Raw genomic sequence first — 17,338 nt, forward strand, 5'->3', positions numbered from 1 at the left:
AACAAACTGCTGTAAAAACAAGTCTAGACATTTCTGCAGAAGATGGATTCACTCACCTTGTTTGGATGTCTTTTTGTATTTGACCACCAGGAGGCCTACGCCCAAAAGCAGGAACACAGCAGGAACAACAGCGACCAACAACCAGATGGCAAAGGTGGCCTCTGAGTTAGTGGGAAAGAGGAGACATTCAATACTTCAAAGGAACCTTGCAGAAAAGACTTCTGACATATGTTGTATAATAAGGAAGGGGAGTGGACAAGAACAACACACTGAGGGCTGTATGAACTAAGAAGTACTGCCATATTACCGCCTGTTTTTGATATTTGCACCTTAAAACATGGTATCTTATGTACAGAGCTGATCGCACATGGATCAAAGCACATTTTGACAATTCGGCTAGTAGATTAGTTTTCCCTCTTTTAAATTGGAGCGAGCCTAGAGTGATTTCACTGGAGCGGGATGATTTTTAAGTGGAGCAGGGAGCAAAATTGAGCGGAGCAACCTGACGCGAATTTGAGCGGAGGAGCGGCCGAGTAGCCTAAACAGCCACTTGAGCAAGGAGCGGGATATTCACACTGCTCTTAGATCTGTTAGCACCGGACAATATTGGATAATATAGGAAATGCGACGTGTTAGTTTGGCCCTTTATTTATGGTTTCTGCTATTCACATCAACAGCTCATGCATTCAGCTTGGGTGCTTCGGTCATCCTGCGGTCAAAAACGCGAAAAACCTTGTATTTTCCTTATGCAGCAGTGTCTAAAAACCCTACTAGTCGAGATTTATGCTCATTTGGCGTTGCAGGAGTGGTGGTAAATGTATCGGTGGCACTCACTGCAACGTGTCCGAGTGTGCAGAATCCCTCTTCATCACTCAATTTGTGCACACAATCAACAGTAGCATAGTTGACGCACGTGTCAGTCCGTGTCATGTTTCTTTTTGAGTAGGCTAAGTGTTCAACATCAGTGTTCAATATGGTTTTCATTTCAATCATAGCCGTAATAATATTTAGATGTTTTCTTTATGTCAGGGAGAGAACTCAGTTGGGGGGCACACTGGCCTGTTTGGGGGCACACTGGCCTGTTTGGGGGGCACACTGGCCCCCCAAGGCCCCCCCGTGACACCGACGCTGCTGCTCCGGCCTCTAAATTAAAAAGCGTTCCACGCTCCAACAAAACTCCATTCGCTCCGCTCCGCTAGTATAGTGCTTTGGGTCATGTAGGCCACTTTAAGAGGGGAGATGGAATCGCCCTTTAGGGATTGCAACACAGCTCGGATCTTAGATAGATAGATACTTTATTGATCCCCAGGGGAAATTCAATAAAGTTATAAGTGCTTTATCCAGAGGGAGACATGTTTGGATGCAGTGACAAAAAGCCTATCATGGAACTGGCTGGGAAATGCAACAGTTGTGGAGTCGGCATTCACAGCCTGTCGTTGCAAAACAGTAGCCTACATATCCAAAGTCAAAAACAGTAGACTGACAGTCAATAAGAGTGGACTGTCAGAGCAGCACAAAATACTAAAAGCCAGGCCGAGTGCCCTGTTATCTCTTTGCATCATATTTGCAAACCTAGCCACTTCATAGCCTAAATGTGTTAGAATTCATTCTGCACTTAAAAAAAAAAAAAAATTGAGTGATAACATAGCCTACATGCAATGTCGTGATATTATCAGTATGTGCAATTTGCTTTTGAGCACGATCTTACAAGAACATGCAATGTTGCGATATTATCAGTAGGCCTATTTTTTTTTTTTTGAGCAGGATCTTACAAGAACATTTCGAAATGAATGGAAAGACACAGTGATGAGATTTTGCACTCAGCTGTAGCCTAGGCCTGTTAGTGGTGAGTCTGTTATAGCCTATTTACTTGTACTTTTACTGTGTAGCCTACAGTATGAAACGCTATTCTATTAAATACTGTGTGCTCTATTGGTGCTGGCTATGTTCTTGCACTATTTTCCCCCATGATCATATTGTTTCAGTTATCCAAAAGGCTTGAAAGATGCTCTTTATTATAAGGCAATTTTGGAAAAATAACAGTAAAAATAAAAGTGAGGTGAGGTGCCCCCTGTCAGGTGCGCCCACCCCCCCCCCCCCCCCTTTGCTCTCTGGCGCCGACCCTGCATATAGGGAGTTTTTTTTTTTTTTAAGTAAGAAGGATAAATAGAGACGGGTGAGAAGAGAACATAGACATATAAATAATACACTGTGTCGATAGCTCATACACTAGAAGAGAACATAGACATATAAATAATACACTGTGTCGATAGCTCATACACTAGAAGAGAACATAGACATATAAATAATACACTGTGTCGATAGCTCATACACTAGAAGAGAACATAGACATATAAATAATACACTGTGTCGATAGCTCATACACTAGAAGAGAACATAGACATATAAATAATACACTGTGTCGATAGCTCAAACACTAGAAGAGAACATAGATATATAAATAATACACTGTGTCGATAGCTCATACACTAGAAGAGAACATAGACATATAAATAATACACTGTGTCGATAGCTCAAACACTAGAAGAGAACATAGACATATAAATAATACACCGTGTCGATAGCTCAAACACTAGAAGAGAACAGAGAGGACATATAAATAATACACCGTGTCGATAGCTCAAACACTAGAAGAGAACAGAGACATATAAATAATACACTGTATCGATAGCTCAAACACTAGAAGCAATAGTCGGTACAAAAAGTCATGCTATGGGCTTGCTTGATCAAGCCCACTAATAAAGATTAAACAAACTAGATACTTTTGCCATACCTTTCACAACTTTGAGATCGACAGCAGAAGTGAACTCAGGCCCTGCCTCTCCAAACTCCACACACCAGTATATCCCAGCATCCTCTGCTCTCAGGTCCTGGATGGTCACAGTGAAGACTCCCTCAGAAGCAGCAGTGCTGTTATCCAAAGAGAATCGTTCCCCGATTACTGGCCCCTCTTCCAGGCACCTTATGGCATCTTTCCCTCGGCAGAAATGCTGGCGGCTTCTCCAGCTGTCTTGGTGGCATTTAACAACCACCACTTGCCCCTCGTACCCCGGCACAGTGTTCACTGCCAAGCATACAGTTATAGCAATCAATCAGTTATTGTTACATATTGTACATGCTTAACATTCAAAGGTACAGTGTAGACGGTCAGAGCATAACATGATTGATGATATTAGGTTGAATTTTAAAACACAACTAGGGGGCGCTGTCGCACAACTGGTTACAGGGCCCATATCACATTCGGGTCAAAGGTCACTTCCTGTCACTCTCTTCTGTGTCATAAGGCGTGTTCGACTTGAGTCAGATCTGTGCAGATCTGACTTGATGTGATGCATGCTGGGTTGAACACAATGCATACTGGGATGGACGCAATGCTTGCTGGTTAGAAATTCTGTCCGACTTCTGTCAGCCGCGGAGGGACTTGCCACCGTGACACCATGTCACATGACCTTAAAATATCGCGGGAGTCTTAGCCTGCAGACAGATCTTGCAGTTGCCTTCCACGAGCTGCACGAGCTAAAACACGCCCTCATGACGTCAGTTCAAAGACGTGATAGGGCCATTTGGGAGGAATGTCCTCATGACAATTATGACGGGAGTCTCATGCTGCTTAATTATGTTGGAATATGCGAAAATAAACAGACATCGAAGGGATACCTTCTTATACGTGATTTTTGCAACAATGGTAGGCTAGCCTACTGAAAACGTTTGGATATTCTGTTCTGTTATTTTCTGCTGTTGGCTAAATAGATAGACACACATATAGGGGAAACACTTGATATTGAATTTATGTGCTACAATGCAGGCCTGTTAACTGTATACAACAGTGGTTTATTTAAACTACATCATAAGAATTTATTTCGTCAGTCATCATGCTCATTTTTATGAGTAAGAATGAAAGTTCTGCTGTATTTATTGCAAACAAAATTCCGCGATATCTCCCACGAGTCACGTCAGGCAGACTGTAGCCTGTCTGTCCGGGATGAGCTGCCCTCTGTTGTAGCTCCTCCCGGCTAGCCTCTGAAGATCACGTTTAGGTAGAAAGCCAGACCAAGTCAGATCTGCCTCAAGTCGAACACGCCTATTGACATAAATATTAGAAAGCTAGATACCGCATTGGGCTCGAGTTCTCTAGTGACCTCCAGTTATTGATTGCCCCCACCAAGATGGCGATCCTTTTTACATACGTTTGGGAGCCCAATCTAGCTTTCTAATATCTATGGTCATAGACCTCTCAAGTTTGCCTACAAAAACCAAAGCTGCCATTGTTGCCCATATAAGGAGTTCCGGGTGTTAATTGAAGCTAAATACCTATTGCAAGTTAGCTTTGTAGCAAAAATCTAAGTTTGCCATCGTACCGAAGATTACAAGTAGGGCTGGGCGATATGGCTGAAAACTGTATCACAATATATAAGTATTTCTTCTTATCAGTAGATATTGATAACTATTGATTTAAAAAAAAGGGGGGGGTTAAATTTAAACACTTTTATTTTAAACTTAACCTTCCTTTGATTTTAATTACCACATATCAATCAAAGCAAACAGGGAAAAGAAATACACTCAAATAAATAAATGTACATAAGTCTGAATGAAAAGCAGCACTGGTTGAAGCCTGGAAATATTGTAAACAAAGTAGTTTTGCTAGTTTATCATAGTCTACTGGTTGGACTGTTCAGTGTCCCCACGTGTGTTTAAGTTTCAAATTAATACTTTTTCTCCTTGGGACAGGCCCGTTTGAGTCTTAGAAAATACTTTTCCATTTGCATCGCGATTGAGATTATTAGAATTTAGTCAATTTGAATGCAACAGTTTTGAACAAATTCGTGCAGCGTGCTAATGATGCTAATTTTATAGCAATTTAGCCAGTTGTCTTGCACGATTGTAAATGTTTGGATTACGTTTGCATGCTGAGGAGGGATGCACCTGTTGAGAGGGAGAGAGAGAGAGAGAGAGTGCACGGGGCAAGGACTCATTGAGAGTCTGTGTTCAGGTAGGCCTATTCCATCGCCTGGTAGAGTTGCACATACTACAATGCAAGCTGTATTTAGCCTATTTATTTATGGACAACGTAAGGCGGGAGGTGTGTGTTGCTTTTAATTATCGAATGTTCTATCGAACATATTTTTATTGATATCGGTTACATGTCTATTGCGATACATATCGCAATCGTTTTATCGCCCAGCCCTAATCACAAGAGCCACTCAAAGGCAGAGGACAAAAGTGTGTTGAGCAATACGTCTGCATTTCAGACTTCCTCGTCCCCGCGATAAATCAAAACCCCCATGTTGTTTCCCCTTAGGAAAAATCGCAAGGTACCAGACCTCAAAGATAGCAGCTTTTTTGTTTTGCTTCAGAGTACTATATCAGAATAAAGGCAAAAAGCCCCAACAAATTACTTAACAAGTAATTTAACAAGAACCCCAACTAAACAAGGGGATCTGTGGAGGAACCAGCTGCAGTGACCATACCACATTGGGCCCATAGGGATTCAGGTTGGAGGCCCACCCACGCTGATTTCTCAATCCTACTCCCGTCTAGCTGTCCCACCCACGCTGATTTCCCAATCCTACTCCCGTCTCGCTGTCCCACGCACACCGATTTCCCAATCCTACTCCCGTCAAAGATTGTTAAGGCGGAGCAAGATATTTCATCAGGAGCCACTTCCGGGAACCCGGATCGCACGAGGGGGGGGGGGGGGTCAAAATCCCCCTTTATGCAGAGCAGAGGCAGCGACTGCTCCATTGAAGTCTATGGGCATAGCTCAGAATTTCACCACATATGCTAAGGTCTTGGTTCTATAGAGTTAGGAATGTGAATTTCGGGCACATTTTCATGATCCTCAAACCCTTCTGAACATTTCAGGTACATTTTTAGCATTTTTGAGCAATCCAGTCTGGAGAAAATCAACCTTATATCAGGTGTGCGCCGGTTATTTCTGCCGCTGCTGTTGGCCGGTTGCAACTTACGCTCGTCAATACGTCATCGACACGCCTCTTTATGCAGACAGGATTCGATCCCCATTTCGCGCCCATAGACATGAACTACGACGAAGTATCTTGCTCCGCCTTAACAATCTTTGCTCCCGTCTCGCTGTCCCATGCACTTCCTCTTTACTATCCTGCCCAATTCAAAGCAAAAAAAAGCTAAAAAATGATACAACAAAGTGAAGACGTACAGCTTTTCACCATCAGCCTCCGTTGATGTTGAACTTCTTGGGCTCCCATTATACAGTAGTGGATCCCAGAGTCCTTTGCTGTCAGGTTGGGGAGGGTCACAGTGAATATGCGGTCGCTGGGGGAATCAAGGAGGGTGAGCCTCCTGTTTGGAGCGACTTCTGATTGAAAATTCTTCTGCTTTTCTTTAAAACGCTGAGCATACGTGCACCTGAAGACAGCATCTCCACCCTCATATCCAATATTTGACAATTCTTTTTAGGGAGAAACAGAACAAATCAGAGAGAGAGAGAGAAAAAAAGAGAGAGGAAGAGAGAAATCTCTGTGTTAGACTCACCCCAAAATTGTATTGTATTGTTTTTTTGTTGTTGTTGCATTGTTGTGTTGTTTTCTTGTTGGTTGACTGGGAGGAACTGGCAGATGTAAACACCGCTGTCTCCAATGGCAACTCTCCTGAAGGTCAAGGTGAGGCGCTTGTTTATTTGGTCGTCTTGTAGCCCAAACCGTTCTTCAGGTCCAGTGTGGACAGTGGTACACTTCCCACCAGCGCCACCGAGTTTACAGAAACGCTTAGTTAAGCTTGCGTACGAGGGCTGGTATTTGCAGGAGATGTCTGTTCTCTCGCCAATGTAGCCATACCTTACCATGTTGTGACAGAGGGATTCTGTTGTTGTGTGAATGAAAATCAAAGAGATATTTTTATGATAACTTAATATCTGAAGAGAGTGACCAGCTCAAACTTAACAAACTTATTTTCCTTAGTCTCTACAGATCTACAAACATAACAAATCAGTATAATTGAATATAAACTCTCCACATGTATTTTTTGACTGGTAATTCTAATACTACTATTCTGGCAATATTCTGATTCAGCAAAATGCATACTGAAATATATTTCAAAACAACAATATAATAGAAACATGTAGAAAAGCTAATATTGTTTTCCTTACCAGGAATCAGACAGAGAATGAGAAGCAGAAGATGCTTCAGACGGACCTGGAGAGGAGACTGTATCTCTGACATGGTAACGAAGGGGAGTCAGCAGCTCTATGGGAGTGAAATGAGGACCCGGGACGTTTATATGGTGTCCTGTCTGGAGGGGTTACGCAATAATTGTTTTTTTGGTTTTTTTTACTTTTGACGGCTCCTTCTCGGCATACAAAAAAGAGAAACCAACTTCCTCTTCTGTCCTCACACTCAAAAAACCACAAGTGCATGTGTGGGTAGGTAGCGTGTGAGGGACATGGGGTCTGGAAACTACAAATTTATTTTCTTGTATTTGAGACGTGGTTTACGAATGCCCAGAGCCATTTATTGTGTGCTATGAATGTCTTAAAATGCGTCTGTACGTAGCTCATAACCGCTTCGGTGTGTCGTCATTGTCTTGCTGTCCCCCCTCCGTTCTGTGATTGGTTCCTTCGTTGAGGTGAAAATTTGGTCCATGTAATCCAGGCTGCCTAGCAGCGTGAATAAAATTGTGCGGGTCTGGCAGCATCATGGGGAAACCCATGTTAACTTGACCTGGCAATGTCCCTAACAAGGTGCATTGTGGCATGTTTAGTGCTGTAGAGTTGTACAAATAAAGTATTAGCCCTTATATGTCCTAAACATAGGAGCAAAGCATAAAAATACCCTTCTAAGCCTTGTAATACATGTGCAGATCTAAATTGCTTCTTAGATTCTTCTTCTTTTTCTTCTTTGCCTTCTTGTTGTTAAAGTGTGTTAGATTCTCTGGTTGTTGCGTTGTGTTTTAGTTCTAATGTCTGTATTGAAGATGGTCAATAAAGCTTGACGGCGGGATCAGAATCGGCGATTAGATGATGATTTATTGTAGATGGTACAACAATGAATAACAGCACACAGGCTAAGTCTCAAACAGTAAAACTCTGCAGAGTCTAACAGTTGTGGTCGTTATTAGAAGCGGCTGCTGAGCCTTCCGACAGAAGATGCTCCTTGGGTTGCTTCCTCGATCCGTCTCCGTGTCAAAACCTAAGACAAAGCCTGTTATACTAAAACATACAAACGTCAATCATGCCAACGTGGCAGGTGCCAACCAGTGTACAAAACCCAGCCCTGGCCAGATGGAGATAGCCCGAATAGGCAGACATGCTGTCTCCCTCGGACCATGTTATCACTGATGTTCCCCGGATGTTCATAAACATTGGCCTGTATGACCTTCCTGCTGGTACACAGGCCTAAGGCCCAGTTATGTACAACTAGACTGCATTTCCGGCGGGAACTGCGAAAGTGTGCTTGAATGCAGTTTGTTGGATTTTACCTGTGGCCTGCCTTCGAATTTAGCTTCTATGACTAAAATCAAATCAATAAAATAAAACAACAGCAGTGATTGGCTGCAAAAATAAATAATGTCATGCGTCTTACACCTCTCAAACTGGGCTATCAGGTAACCTAGAGAAAAATTTGAAATTATGAAATATGACTAAGGCATTAAAATGCTGCTTGTTTGTCAGGATACTTTTTCACTGACTTATTTAAAAAATATGAGCTTTGAGTGTGAATGTTATATATTCCATCCCCTAATTCTGTTTTACTGGTTTATTTGACAAATAACCGGTCTCGAGACCGATTTCTGCTTTCTCGGACTCGACTCGGACTTGTTCCTTCAAAGACTCGGTCTTGACTCGGTCTCGGACCACAGTGGGAGGAGAAGGACTCGTAATTTCAGACCGAGTCCTCGAGACCAGCGCATTTTTTTATGTTCATATTTAAAAAAAAATGAAAATGAAATTTCACGGCAGCCACGTCTTTGCCCCTTGCGTTGGCCTTGGTGCCCCCTTCTTTCAATATTCTGCTTTGTGTCCGTTTAATAGCGATTTTTATTTAGCCTATAGCCTGTCAAAATAATCTTAGCATTACAGCACAAACTAATTCAGTCTTACACAGTGGAGAAAATGACAGCGCATGGCAAGCCAGAAAGTCCAAACTCACCCGTTCTTCTCAGTTGAAATACTCGCAATCATTAAGCCTACTCATCACACAGACACATCTACATAAGGTGCTATACCCATCTCCCCTACCCATTCATCTCGGTGGAATACTTCACGAACCCTTAGTTCAACACATGATAAACCATATATCAGAATAAACAGCAGACCTTACCAGAAATAAAGCAGTCCCGTGTACAGTAAGCCGTTCCAGAGTATATTCCGGTTAAATTAAAAATGTAATCTGCAGCAAGGTCTACATTCATGTCTCCAACTTTGGTCTTTAGGTTTCAAAATGTGTTTAAATCGTTCTTCATGATTTTATAACAGGCCAAATACAAAATAAATGTTACAAATATTGCCTAGATATAGGTAAATATTAAAATCAGGGGATATACTGTACAGCTGAGTAAGAGTTTGTGAAAGGAGTCTTAATGATCAAAAAATGCTAAGCATGCATCTAGGCTATTTGAGTTTCTTAAAGCTGAGCTGTGCTTAAATTGTTCAATACATGATTCCATAACAGGCCAAATATAAAATAAATATAAATATTAAATATAGCCTAGACATCTAAATATTAGATGATCAGATGATTTACAGTTCTATGTAATATGTCATGTTTCATGTTTTTGTAATGTTTCATACGGTGATGCAGGTTTACTGCTGTGAATAGGCTAAATACAACTTTAATTATTTTTATAGCCCACTACTGTATAGTTAACTTTGGCCTTGGTGCCCTGACATGTGGCCTTTGTGCCCCCCACCAAATATGCCCAACTGAAGGCCAAGTGGCCTTGCCCCTAAAATGGTGAAAATCCAAGCCTGGGCCTAACTGTTGATTATTAATTGGGGTGATATTAAATCATGAATATGAAAACTGACATGTTTTTATGGTCTTGGTCTCGACTCGGACTTGCTTCCTCAAAGACTCGGTCTTGACTCGGACTCGACTGTATTTGAAAACCAACGGACTCGGTCTCGACTCGTTCTCGACCCTTCAAAGACTCGGTCTTGTCTCGGACTCGGCATAGGCGGTCTCGTCCCCATCACTAAAAGGAAGCACACCATCCAGCACATACACATGGAAACTGATATTTTAGGTACTTGGCCACAAACTCAAAACGTGTCTCTCTGAAGCTCTGTTCTAGAATATTTGCTCTGAAGTCTGTCCCCGTTGCTAAGCAACATCAAATAAACGAAATGACAGTCTTCCAGTATTAAATGTGTACGTGTGATTACGAATGGATGTGTGTGGTTTGCAATTAGAATAAACAAGAAATAACATTTCCAATAATTTCCCATGATAAATTACATAATATTTGCACCTTCTTTCCTTGTGAAGCTCACACTAATTCCACCGCATTTAGTGAAATGTAATACAACGTTGCCACCTAGCGTTCAGTAGGCTATTTAAGATTAACGTGGCATTTCCTGCTTAATATTTTGTCAACACCATGCTTTTAGGAAAACAATCTTTTTATCATAGTTCCCTCTTCAATGAGCGATTACCAGCTCGTTTTTGTAACAGAGATAGCTGTTTATTGTCCCTAGGTTTACAGAAACACCTATTCATATTAATACGTAGCCTATGGAGTGCTGCCGACCACTGTTCATTACGGCCCAGAATGCCTTGCATGTCTTTACAACAAAACAACCCAGTAAAACCTAATTTCCCGTAAACATATGAATTTGCATACTGTACTTGTAACATTTTTAATAATACTCTCCCATCATGATATTTAACAATAATGAAAAATTTAATTTGAATACCGTCAATGTGAAAACAACTCTATTATGTAAGCTATATATAGCTACTGTTCTCCTTACTATTTCAGTTCGTAAGTCCATACTATCCCATGGCAGAGCAAGGATTTCATGAGTGGGCAAGGTTACCCGGAGACATTGTGGCTGCCCAGAGGCATTGAGCATACTTGGAAGGTATTGTGATAGAAGGTGAATGGTGAGAGTTACCAAATACCTGTGGGTGGTTTGCAAAATGATGGAAACTTTTGGAATATTTCTTTTTTTTTTTAGCTTATGCACCCTCACATTGGAGTCCCCAGTTCATATACAAAATTTGGTATCGATTTGATGGACGACTTCCTGTTTCGGAGCTTCGCCGTCGATTTCGTTTGGCTGTGACGGGCAAACGCTTTTGAAAATCAAAAATCCTTCCCACGCCCACCTGATGTCATCTTCGCGACCAACTTACACCGGTACCGACCGGACGTTTTAAAGTTGGAACGGTGTCTCTGTCTCAAAGGGACTAGGTGCTAGGGCTGACAAAAAATTAGGGAGACGGGAAAAATAATAATAATAAAACTTAAGAAGAACAATAAGTGTGCTTTGCAAGCACACTTAATAATATGGACCTCTCCCTCTTGTATACTACACACAGAAGTAACATATGAACACATCAGAATACAGTAAGAATACCCCAGTGGCTCTTCACCACTGCTGTGACATGCCCATACAATCAATGAAAAACAACCCCTCTCCCCCTCCCAAAACAATGGTGTGATGTGGTTTACCAGTGAATGCAAGGCTTTCCACACACCCCTAGTGGTGTCATCACATGGTTTATAATACAGAGAGAGGGAAAGCTAAGAAGGAAGAAAGCAAGAGAGAGAGAGGTGATGGATCCCCTTATTTATGTCTGTACAGAGAGAGAGAGAGAGAGAGAGAGAGAGAGAGGTGATGGATCCCCTTATTTATGTCTGTACAGAGAGAGAGAGAGAGAGAGACAGAGAATTGATTATTTCTGTCTGTACAGAGAGAGAGAGAGAGAGGTGATGGATCCCCTTATTTGTGTCTGTACAGAGAGAGAGAGAGAGAGAGAGGTGATGGATCCCCTTATTTGTGTCTGTACAGAGAGAGAGAGAGAGAGAGAGAGAGAGAGAGGTGATGGATCCCCTTATTTGTGTCTGTATAGAGGGGAATAGAGAGAGAGAGAGGTGATGGATCCCCTTATTTGTGTCTGTATAGAGGGGAAGAGAGAGAGAGAGAGAGAGAGAGGTGATGGATCCCCTATGTCTGTATAGAGAGAGAGAGAGAGAGAGAGAGAGAGGTGATGGATCCCCTATGTCTGTATAGAACCGGAACATAAGACAGACAGAAATAATAAGTGCAAGAGAAGAGAATGTGTCATTTGTGACTCATTTTATGACTTATTAGATTCATTTAATTTTTAAATCATAAGTTATGCGGGTATATTTAATGTAGTGTGATGAGGCAAGGAATTGCTTTCTTTCTTGGCAGTTTATTACCAGCATGTACAGAGATTAATACACACACATAACTTGGAATGGGCCAGATTATAAACCCAGTGGTTATACCCTACAACCTGGGTGGCATCCCATAACATAAAACCGGCATCAGCCGGCTAATTTATACACATACATAACGCGTCACCGGTGATTATCGCATAACTTAGGGAGCTTACCCAGAATGTCTTGCGTACATTTCTCCCATAACCCACTGCATGAAGGTAAGCATAACAGTAACACGTTTCCGTATCGGCATGTCCGAGCCACGCTACAGTATTTCAGGCCTGAGTTTCAACATTCTTACAGATTCAAATGAAGTTGTCGTTATTACAGTGCTGGAAAAAAGCTTGTGGCACTATATACAGTACTGTAGTTTAGATTGATTAATGAAATAATCCATGCGGCTATAAACTGGATGTAATATGAGCCTGTGTGGTGATGGTAATGCTCATGTTTACTGATATTGGTGGGTTGCTTCTAGGGATTATGGATAAATGCTACTTTCTTGTTTCTAAAGTTTACATTTTCTCATAACTGTTTATTGGCTTCATGAGATGTGCTCAAAGTAGAACAACTGATGAGCAGAATGACTCATAACTGATTTTCAGAGTATGGTCAGGGCTAACATGAAGGAGAAGCCATATTCTCAAAATATAAAGTGTATTGCTGTGTTATCTATGTATTGGGGCAGCCATAGCCTACTGATTAGCGCTCCGGACTTGTAACCGGAGGGTTGCCGGTTCAAACTCCAACCAGTAGGCACGGCTGAAGTGCTCTTGAGCAAGGTACCTAACCCCTCACTGCTCCCCGAGCGCCGCTGTTGTTGCAGGCAGCTCACTGCGCTCACAGGTGCTTCACCTCACTGTGTGTTCACTGTGTGCTGTGTGTTTCACTAATTCACGGATTGGGATAAATGCAGAGACCAAATTTCCCTCACGGGATCAAAAGAGTATATATACTTATACTTATCTTCCCTGAGTGTTCTAACTGTCAAACTGGCAATGTATTTTTATTTTTTCATATTGCCTTAACTATTTCAAATAATTCAAACTCTTATTAAATGAAGTCAAAACCATCTTACGAGAGAGCTCTAGGTAAGTCTCTTTATACTAAAAACAATACCAACTAGATGTTTCTAGATTTATCAGATTTCACACTTGGTTAGAAAAGTCAGCTTTGCAGTGCTGCAACCCATGAACGACTCAATGCATTGTGTTTAATACATCACTTACACTGCACTTATACATTAAGTACATCATTTGAGTGTTCAGTTTTAATTGTAGAATATCAGTTGTTATTGTCTTCATTATCATAATTTTCATCATCATGCTCACCATCCTCATCACGTTGATTGGCAGGGTATTGGTTAATATTTCCTGTAGCCACCTTGCCATAATATCAAAATCACCTATGCTCTGTTGCCCAGATATCTGTTATGTTAACCACCTAACTTCAAACTATTCAGAACTCCTTTGTAATACAACTTTGTACCTGAAGAGGCGCTGTATTCAACGCATCCAAGGCAATGGAAGATTTCTGGTGCAGACGTTGTGGTGCATTCAAGATACAGTATCTTGAATCATTCACATCATAGACCATATATATAGAACTATTTTTGCACATTATATTACAGTATGTATATTCTATAAATACAGTCTATGATTCACATGGTCCCTTTTACTTCAGTATGTTCATACATGTGTAATGTCCCACATTCTTGTGTACAGTATGATGTTAAAATAAAAACACACATTTTGAATTAATGCGTTAGCTGTTGGCTTTTTTTTTTTTTTTTTTAAAAGTCAAATATTTTTGTTTTGATGTACATCAAAATAGGCAGAGGTATCAAAGCAGCAATATAAAAAAAGTTATGGATATGGACACAACAATCAAAAATCCTAGCCTGGCTAGCACCACCACTTCTCAATGAGACGTGGTCTGGGAACCAAACGTTCATTTTCTCGTATTTGAAAAAAATGCCCGGATCCGTTTATTGGGTGCCACGGATGTCTATCAAATGCGTCTGTGCATAGCTCATCATCGTCTTGCTTTCCCCCCTGTTCTGTGATTGGTTCCCTATCTCAGGCGAAAATTTGCTCCATGGTCTCCAGGCTGCCTTAGCAGCGTGAATCAAATTGCGCGCAAGGCAGCATGGGAACACCCAGGCTACAAAAATCCATTGTTAGTATTACATTCTATCTTATTGACCATTTACAAAAAAACTTTAAGTAATGTATTTGCAGTTGAAGTGCCACAAACATTTTGCTCATCCTATTGTTTCAAAAAAATGTGAAAGTAAACAAAAGGAAAAAGCGTTGACTGGCATCAGAAATGTACTGTAAAGATACACGTTAGGAAAACAATCATTTTGTGTACACTTCGAGATCGACAGCAGAAGTGAACTCAGGTCCTGCCTCTCCAAACTCCACACACCAGTATATCCCAGCATCCTCTGCTCTCAGGTCCTTGATGGTCACAGTGAAGACTCCCTCAGTAGCAGAAGTGCTGTCATTCAAAGTGAATCGGTCACCATCGACTGACCCTTCCTGCAGGCACTTGACCGGATCTTTTCCTCTGCAGAAACGCTTGGTGCCTCTCGATTCCTCCTCGTTCTGATATGGGCAGGCAATCTTCAGAAAGCCCCCCAAGTGTCCACTTACAGTGGTCACTGCAAATCACAAATGCATCATACATATAATACCGCATCACATAATGAGGCAGAGACAAACATAACTTCACCCTTTGTTTCCTAACACACTGTTTGCTGTCAATCTTCCAACCATTTAACCAGGTCAATCAATTAATCAATCTGCTCTCTCTCTCTCTCTCTCTCTCTCTCTCTCTCTCTCTCTTTCTATGTTTTTAGATGATAACCAAATAAAAAAAGACAAAAAAACATGAAACAAATTAAAGAACATGAAACACTGAATGCACAACATAATCATACAATTACCGTAAATTGAAACTCACCGCTTTTAACGGCCAGCCTGCGTTCAGAGAGATGATCAGGTTCATTTTGACCTCTTATCATTCCGCAGCTGTACTTCCCAGAGTCCTGTGCGGTCAGTTCCTGCAGGGTGACAGTGAAGACCCGGGCGTTGGTGTGGTCTTGAAGCGAGACACGCCCGTCCACCTGGCTGGTTTGACCTGCCTTGGTCTCAATGAGGGTGTTCGGGGATGCAGTGTCCTTTTTGTAGAAGTATTTGGCCTTTGTCTGAAAACCCTGGGCGTACGTGCACCTGAACGTAACCTCTCCGCCTTCATAACCAATATTTGACAGTTCTTTTTGTAAAAAAAGATGAAATCACCAGTGAGAATATGTACATAAAGATTATAGAAACAGCAACAGAGATAGCTATGTATTTAGAAACTCCTTATAAAGTGTACAGAATCAGTATACATAATAATGATAGATATCATGATATATGAAATGACTCACCCCAAAACTGTATTGTCTTAATGTCGACTCTGTCTCCATCCGTGGAGAAACCGCACTTGTAAACGCCACTGTCCCCGTCTGCCACTCGCCTCAGGGTCAGGGTGGCGAGCTTGTCTGACCTGTTGTCTTGGAAACCAAAGCGCTGGCCCGGCCCGGTGGCGATGACGTTACAGAGCCCACGCTCACAGACTTTACAGAAGTCTTTGGTTTTGGATGCCAACTTGGGCGGATATTGACAGGAGATGTCTGTTCTCTCGCCAATGTAACCATAGCTGACCATGTCCTGACCACTGGAATCTACCATTGAGGTCAAGAGAAAATAATAATAATAATAATAATAATAATAATATACATTTTCAACATCATACACTTTGCAGCATTCATATTTACAGCATTCATCTTAAATTTAAAACCCATGACATAAGAGTAAAGAGTAAAGATATATAGTTATATAATAATTATTAATAATGATTTAGGACATACAATCATATTGTGTTAAGCATAATTTAAGACATATTAAGAGACACAATAATATTATAGTTTGTTTTCCTTACCAGGAATCAGGCAGAGAATGAGAAGCAGAAGATGCTTCAGAGGGATCTGGAGAGGAGACTGTATCTCTGACATGGTAACGAAGGGGAGTCAGCAGCTCTCTGGGAGTGAAATGAGGACCCGGGACGTTTATATGGAGTCCTGTCTGGAGGGGTTACGCAATTCTTTCCTATGTTTTCTTTCCCCTCTGTTTTTGCTTGATCAGCATATTTTGCATACGTCTCTGCAGCTCAAAATATTGAGCAATTGCATTTTTTTTTTTTATTCAAGTTCTCTCATTTTCAGTAAAAAGCAAATAAATTGGTATGATAACTGCTAACACAGCAGATTGTGCAGCCTACATTGTCTTGAGCAATCACACTTGCAATTCAAGTTCCTCATTTTTTTTCCAGTAAGGGGTTTATTTACTCTGAACTGGCAATGACAGATGCATAGTCCCTTATCAATATATGTCCACTCAGTCTTTTTTGCAGAAAGTGACTCATGACTCTTCACTGTGTGCGCAATGGCAACACAACCACAACTCCTACAGCAAACACTGCAGACAGTAATTACCCATGACTCTTCTTCACTGTGTGCGCAATGACAACACAACCACAACTCCTACAGCAAACACTGCAGACAGTAATTACCCATGACTCTTCTTCACTGTGTGCGCAATGACAACACAACCACAACTCCTATAGCAAATTATGGAAGATTAATCTCTAACCCATATAGAGAGAAAAATATATGGGATGGGCATTTTTAGACTTTTCCCCCTCGAAATTGTACTGTGCCTACTTCAGAGGCCACTGTTCCCACCTAGTTTGGCCTACCATCAAATGCTTGGTCTCTTTAGAAAGCTGTGACCTTATAGTTTCTTAGGGAACAATCAGAATAGCTGTGGGAATTACTGGCACAGAGGTACAGAGGCTAGAATACTGTTTTATATTTCTGCCG

At 41.4% G+C, this 17,338-nt stretch overlaps 1 protein-coding gene across 1 annotated transcript; it reads right to left on the reverse strand.

Moving 5' to 3' along the window:
• Window positions 1–14,450: 14,450 nt before the first annotated feature.
• Window positions 14,451–16,495, reverse strand: LOC121719548 (polymeric immunoglobulin receptor-like). Its single transcript, XM_042105283.1, has 4 exons — window positions 16,399–16,495; window positions 15,845–16,141; window positions 15,376–15,687; window positions 14,451–15,073 (listed from the first exon to the last, which is right to left on the reverse strand). Exons 1-4 carry the CDS (start codon window positions 16,469–16,471, stop codon window positions 14,769–14,771), a joined length of 987 nt encoding a protein of 328 aa, XP_041961217.1. The 5' UTR covers window positions 16,472–16,495; the 3' UTR covers window positions 14,451–14,768.
• Window positions 16,496–17,338: the final 843 nt, after the last annotated feature.

The sequence above is a fragment of the Alosa sapidissima genome, chromosome 9 (assembly GCF_018492685.1).
Source record: "Alosa sapidissima isolate fAloSap1 chromosome 9, fAloSap1.pri, whole genome shotgun sequence".
NCBI classification, from domain to species: domain Eukaryota; kingdom Metazoa; phylum Chordata; class Actinopteri; order Clupeiformes; family Clupeidae; genus Alosa; species Alosa sapidissima.

What these genes read in the sequence shown, in the direction of transcription:
- LOC121719548 (XM_042105283.1), bottom strand. Translation starts at nt 16,471, where the DNA reads ATGTCAGAGATACAGTCTCCTCTCCAGATCCCTCTGAAGCATCTTCTG. An exon ending in TAAGACAATACAGTTTTGGG is followed by an intron (nt 15,688 to 15,844) that starts GTGAGTCATTTC and finishes TTTTACAAAAAG; the next exon opens with AACTGTCAAATATTGGTTAT. An exon ending in CAGGCTGGCCGTTAAAAGCG is followed by an intron (nt 15,074 to 15,375) that starts GTGAGTTTCAAT and finishes TGTGATTTGCAG; the next exon opens with TGACCACTGTAAGTGGACAC.